Genomic DNA, 7,069 nt, shown 5'->3' with positions numbered 1-7,069 from the left:
AAACCTGTTGAAGTATTGTCAATGTTCATAATTTATAGGACATCACTAATGTCAACAGAAAGTTTCTTCCTCAGTAACCCCTTTCCCAAGAGCAGTTGCACAATACAGCACCATTATGAGAGGAGTGGACTGCTTTGACCAGAGGCAAAAAATGGGACAATGTTAGGAAAACTTCTTAGTCATAATCAAGCACCTTGAGGGAATGAGTTGCTGAGTGTGGTTTCTCAGGACCAAAGTCTCAGGGGATACCAAAATCAATTGGTATAACATAGTCCACAAAGACAGTGTTCCACAACCTGCTTTGGTGAGTAGTGACTGGGGTCTTAAAACATGTAAGCGGCCATCTAAGGTGCGGCTATTGGTTTCTCCCCATCCAGAGCAAAGAACAATGAAGAAAATCAAAGATGCAGAGAAACAGTGAGTCCAAAGGACTAATGGACCATGTGAACCCCAGCCTCCATGACCCTGAGACCAGAACTAGATAGTACCTGGCTATCATTGCTAACCACTCTGGAAGGGATTATAATAGGACGTCCTGGATAGAGTGGGAGAAAAACGTGGAACAAAAGTCAAAGTGACAAACAAACAAACAAAAACCAGGCTTTCTGGTCTGATAGAAACTAGTGGAATCCCTAAGCATAACCCTTAGATACCCTTCATGCCAGAAAACTGAACTCACCCCTATGGCTCAACTTTAAGCCATTAAACAGTAGACAAGCCTGTAAGGTGAACAGTAATACCAGGAAGGTCTGCACTCATTAGAACAAGCAACCATATGAGATCAAAAAGGCAGCATTTGCCCAGCAATAAAGCTAAGAAGGCAGAAAGGGATAGGAAGGAAGGACAAAGAGAAATGGTAAACACAGAGAAGAAGTGCTGTTATATCGTGGAATGTTGTTACATTGTGGAGATTGTAATGAATGTCACAAAACAAAATGTGCACAAATTGTTGAGTGGAAAACCAGTTTGCTATGTAAACTTGCACCCAAATCACAATTAAAAAAAAAAAAAAATTGCTGTATTTTCTTATTGACCTTGGCATTGCAAACAGTTTCAAAATGTGAAACTGTGCTGGTGGAGCAGATGTGACCAACTTTCCTTCGGGTTTGCTCTCATTAGGCAGCTACCTGTGGGTTGGAAATCAAAAACAGAGGAAGACCTTCTTTTCTTGTGAAGAATGAACCAGTTGTTAGCAGGATCCCAGATGACATACAGCTTTGACAGGTTGAAAGCCATTTACCTGTCAAAGGATGTAGAAGATAATGCGGAGAATGAAGGATTAAGGAGACTTGAAAACAATTATGTGTAGCTATTTCAAGGTGCCTTTATGTATTACCCATGTTCAAAAGTATCACAATAAAATAAAATTGCTGCAATAAAACTATTTTTCTCATGCCCCATCCCACTAATTCCAGTATAGTCCAGTGGAATATATGTGTCCTACATAATATTTATCAAAATGCATATTACCTAACAAAAATTAAAAAAAAATTCAGTGCTTCTGCATGCATTCTACTACTGAAAATACCTTCTATCAACAAAAATGTCATAACAAAAAATTCAGTCATGATTAAGATAGACTATGATAAATGCTTAGTAGAGAGGTGAAAGAAAAAGCACTGTTGGAATATTTTGAAGAGACTAATTGATTCTGGTAGGAGAGGAATCATAGAATCATATGAAACCAGGCTTCATAGAGAATAAGGCTGTAGAAAAATAATACCTACCAACACTTTCCACATTTCAGGCATTATACTTAATATTTTAAATAAAAATAATAATAAATAAGTAGTAAGTACTCTATACCAGCTGAGGAAAGGGAATATTTAAAAAGCTAAAGAAGTTGTAAAGGACACGTAGCTAGAATCTGGTTGAGCTAGGATTCAAATCCTCGAGTCAGATTCCAAAGCATTTTTTTTAATATAGCTACTTGGCTGTAAATTTTATTTCATTTCAACTTCACAACAACTTGAAAGGTAAGTATTATCAAACCTGGAAGCTTTGGTAGCATACTGTCTAAGACACTTGACTGCTGACCAGAGGCTGGCGGTTCAAACCCACAAGCCACTCCTCGGAAGGAAGATGGGGCAATCTACTTCCGTAGTGATACTGCCTCGGAAACCCAAGGAAGGGTCGCTATGAGTCGGGTCCGACTCAGAGGCACATAACAACAACAACATTATCAAACCTATCTTGCAGACTTGGAAATTGACTCAGATTAAATGACTGACTTAAGATCCCATAGTAGTGGTTGAACTGATTCCAGGGTCTTCCTGATACAATCCTCTGTTGTCATCATACACACTTCAGTTTGCTTTATTAATTTTTTTGACTGGTCTCTTTATAAGGAGCTCTTGCGGCTAGTGGGTAAGGCATTTAGATGCTAGCCAATAGGTTGTGCAAACCCATCAGCTGCTCTGCAGGAGGAAAATGAGGGAATTTACTTCTGTGGAGATTTACAGCCTTGGAAACTCAATGGGGTTGCTGTGAGGTGGAATCAGCTCAATGGCAGTGGGTTCCATTATGTTGTATACCCTTTTTCCTTTCCTTAATCATTTTCCTCTTCTTTGTTTCAGGAAACATCATTAAGAATGAAGCCTTGTATAGAGCGGGGATTCATCCCCTTTCTCTTGGTTCTCTCTTAAGTCCTTCAAGTCTTGAGGCCCTTGTGGATCATGTGGTGAAGTTCAGTACTGACTGGCTACAGGGCAAGTTCCAGGGCAAACAGCAGCACACTCAGATCTACCAGAAGGAGCAGTGCCCTGTTGGGCACGAGGTCTTGAAGGACACATTTGGGCCTCTAGGTGGATTCCAGAGGCTCACTTGGTGGTGCCCACAATGTCAACCCAGGCTGCCAACCGAGGAGGCTGAGCAGCTCCAGCACTAAGACATTCAAGTCCCCTTCTTAGCAGAACCTGGCTCTTTAGAAACTAAAACGTCTAGAAAGGATGGTGTGGTCAGGAATTGGAGCTGGGCCCAGGAATTAAAGTACAGGGTGGGTGAGGACCATGCCAGCGTTGATACTCGCCTCACTGGGATTATGGCCATAGCAGATTTTTCATAGGTTTTTTTTTTTTTTTTCTTTTTCAGTTTGGTTATTACCTACCATTGTGAGATATAAGAAACACGGTTAAAGGAAAAATCTCCCAGACCTGTAATGGAGCAATGAAAATGAAAGCATATGAAAAATAACTGTGCTACTAGCATTTGTTTTTTGTTGGTTTTTGAAACTTTGGTTGGTTTTAAGGCCCTCTGTTGTGGGAAACAGGAGGAACATAGAATGTTCTTCCCCTACAGGGATCCAGGGATGAGGGTAGAGTAGCATAAGAGTAGTGCAGTGATTCAGCCTCCTGCCTGGATCCTTTCCCACCCTACGGAGATACCAGAGTGATAAAGAGAGGCAGTGGGAGGAAAGGGGGACCAGGGAACTTTCACTTGGTGTGCCCAGTGGGCTTTAGATAAAAAGCTATTGTTTTACTTCTTACAGTGATATATTTGTGACTATGGAGATGTTGAACAATTCTGAAATCAAGGGTTGTAGAGAAACACTCTGTCAGATTCTGTTTGTCCTGGCTAGATGAAACCAGGGCATTGACAATGAAAATAAAGCTTTCTGTTATTTTCTATTGTCTTTATTTAGCAGTAAAAGTCTTACTATAAATATCTGCTCTTTATGAAGTTGGCCTCACAGGGCTTGCAAAATTGGCCTGAGGAATCCAAAAAGAAAGCAGGGCAGGGATGAGGTGAAACTCAAACCTGTTTCTCAAGAGATCTGGCTCAAGAGGAAGCTGGGCCTGTCTGTCTTTACCTCTGTTACCACAACCTCTGGCTTATAGATGAAGTTGATTGGTGTGAATGAAATAGAAAATAATGGTTGATATTGCCGGTTTTTCCAAAGGTTGGGCAATCTATTCCTGTAGTGATACCACCTGGGAAACCCAAGGAGGGGTCCCTATGAGTCGGATCTGACTCGGGGCAGTGAGTTTGTTTTTTGGTTTTGTTTGGCTTAAGTCATTGAAAATTAGCAACTGTGAAGAAAAGCCCTTTTATGTCAGAAATATAATCCTTTTAACATGTCTTTATTAACTACTTATGAAGTAAAGCAATTAGTCTAGTTCTTGGCAAATAGTCTGCAAAACAATACTACACAATATCTTCAAAATAGTACTCACTTTTATCATCCTTGTTTTATAGATAAGGAACTTGCTTAAAATCACACAGCTAACAAACCAGATCCAAGTATTCTTACCCACTGTATTACAGCCCCCTCAGTCTTGGACCCAACTGCTACATTGAGGGAGTTAGCCAAATCGTGGATGACATCACCCTGGAACATTAGAGGTATGTCCCTCAGAGTAGCCAAGTTTCTTTGATCCTTCAGCTCCCAAAATGTGAGCCAAGTAAGAATAGTCACACAATGTTTCACAGAAAAAGGGTTCTATAATCAAACAAGTTTGAGAAATACGGCATGCCATACCTATCTCTTGGAGCTTCATAGAGCTTATAAAGCTATAAGAAATCGTAAAGTAAAACAAATTGCTCCACCCGGTGTTTCACAAAGATTTTTTTAGCCATGAAATGCATTTTACCGTTACTATTCTGGTAGCGTAGTGCCTAAGGCACTTGACTGTTAACCAGAAGGCTGGCGGTTCAAACCCACCAGTCACTCCTTGGAAGGAAGATTGGACAATCTACTTCCGTAGCAATACTGCCTCGGAAACCCAAGGAGGGGTCGCTATGAGTCAGGTCCAACTCAACGGCAAATAAAAACAACAACATTTCTGAGAATACAATGTAGAATATGCTACTGTAATCCATTAGAATCTCAAATGTTTCAGTCATCTACTGAATCCAGGTGCTCCAGGCATGGTTCGAATGTGCTTCACTGTATTTTCTGTTTAGACCACTGCCTGAGGCCAACATCTAAAACTCCTTTTAAATCACCATATTCTTCTATCTAGCTAAATCCTTTATACTTCCTTATAGCTAATCACTAGGAGCCCTGGTGATACAGTGGTTAAGGACTCAGCTGATAACTAAAAGGTCAGTGGTTAAAACCCACCAGCTACTCCATGTGAGAAAGATGAGATAGTCTGCTTTTGTAAAGATTTACAGCCTTGGAAACCCTCTGTGCAGTTCTGTCCTGTAGGGTTGCTGTGTATCAGAACTGATTCCAGCAGTGGGTTTGGTTTTGGTGATTAATCTAAATCCTACCTGCTTTCTTCATATTTCCTTTGTTTCACATGTTTTCATATTTTGACACTGTTAGGCTTAGACATCTTGTTACATCTTGTTTGCTTATTAACCTGCCAATTCTTTTTTTTTTTTTTTTAATTGGATTTGGGTGAAGATTTACAGAGTAAATTCACTTTTCATACAGCAGTTCACATATACTGACCAAAATTTACAATGCAACAGCTCCCCTCCCACTTCCTCCCCATAGTTACCTCCTCCCAGTGTCCATCCCTTCATACTCTTCTGCACCCTGAGCTATCTCCCTGTGCATAAGCAGCCCTTCCTTCTCCCATGATTGTTCTCTCCAGGGTGTGTGTCTACTTGAGGTAAATGTTTAACTCACATGCCTGTACTTTGTTTGGCTGGAAACCACAGTTGTGGGTTCAATTCCAGACCTGAAGGTCAGCTAGGGGCCATAGTCTCAGTGGTTCCACCAGGCTCTATTGGACCAGCAAACCTGGTCCCCACCTTCTTTTTTTTTTTTTTTTGCCTCCAAATGATTTTGAGTTTTGTTCCACATTGTTCTCCCTCTCTATGCAGGATCTCCTACATCCCTTCCAAGTGGATGGCAGTGGTAGCTGGGCACCATCTAGTTCTTCTGGTCTCATAGTTGTATAGGTTGCAGATCGGATGGTGTACCAGTCGCTAGGACTGATTGTTTCCATTAATTTTGGTTTTCTTCTTTCTTCTTGACGAGGAGAGACCCGTTGTTGCATCTAGATGGCAGCTTCCTAGCTTTTAAGATCCCAGTCGCTACTCGCCAAAGTAGTAGGTAGAACAATGTTTTGTATAGTATGTTATGCCAATTGAGCTTGATGTCCCCTGCGACTATGGTCTCAAGCCCGCAGGATCAACTACTCGGTCCCTCTGGGTAGCTGAACCTGCCAATTCTTTTGGGCTTAAAGCAACAGAGGGACTTTGGAGAAAAATTTGAACTTCTCATAGGCCATACCCTCCCTCCTTTTTAAACTTACCTTAGTTTATAAACTCCACTTTCAGACCAGGTTCTGTGAAAATGGTGTTTGAATAGTAGATTATTTGTATATAGAGGAATATGTTTATGCATACCTATATATAACACAGGAGCTCTGATAGCATAATGCCTAAGGCACTTGATCGCTAACCAGAAGGCTGGCGGTTCAAACCTACCAGCCACTCCTTGGAAGGAAGATGGGACAATCTACTTCCATAGTGATACTGCCTCGAAAACCCAAGGAGGGGTCGCTATGAGTCGGGTCCTACTCGACGGCACATAACAACAACAACAATATATAACACATGTATACATGTATGTATATATTTATTTTTTAATTCATATTCACTCCTCTAACTTATGAGATAATGTAAGAGTAAAATGTCACACATGAGCTGGTGACAAAGTTAGTGCTCAGACAGACCATTTCCTGTAAGGCAACATCAGCTCTCTTTATAGTGGGCCAGGGTACAGAGAAGATGGGATGGGAAAGTCTACAGATGTGGGCTTCACACCTTCTGTATCTATACTCATTGATAGGAAAGAAAAATGCTGTTGCAGTTGAGACAAAAAGTGTTAAGTCTAAATACAGCATTTTAGAATGGAAAGGAAGAGAGAGATGCAAGGGTCATCATAGTGATGGGGTCCATAGATGTCAGCTGAGTAGATATGGAGAATGGGAGAGAAGGAGTGGAGGATAAGGCAGAAGCCTAGAACCTGAGAGCCTGGCAAGGGCACCCCCTGAATAACACAGGAAACCAGGATGGGGGTGAGCAGGTGAGCTTGGGGTGCCTGTATACCACCTGAACTATGGGGGCAAGATAATTAGAAAAATAAGCCTAGGGGCCCACAAACACAGGC

General features: G+C 41.3%; 1 protein-coding gene across 1 annotated transcript in view; it reads left to right on the top strand.

Annotated features, from left to right (window-relative positions):
- Positions 1-2,887, top strand: part of NEIL2 (nei like DNA glycosylase 2) — a 46,635-nt gene extending 43,748 nt beyond the window's left edge. The window contains exon 4 of the mRNA XM_007938764.1: positions 2,577-2,887. Coding sequence (XP_007936955.1) covers positions 2,577-2,887 — 311 coding nt within the window. The remainder of the gene's footprint in view (positions 1-2,576) is intronic.
- Positions 2,888-7,069: the final 4,182 nt, after the last annotated feature.

The sequence above is a fragment of the Orycteropus afer genome, unplaced genomic scaffold, assembly GCF_000298275.1.
Source record: "Orycteropus afer afer isolate SDZICR_OR568_19922 unplaced genomic scaffold, OryAfe1.0 scaffold00053, whole genome shotgun sequence".
Lineage (NCBI taxonomy): Eukaryota > Metazoa > Chordata > Mammalia > Tubulidentata > Orycteropodidae > Orycteropus > Orycteropus afer.
The sequence above is the reverse complement of the archived record's forward strand: the minus strand, read 5'-3'. Positions and strand labels throughout refer to the sequence as shown.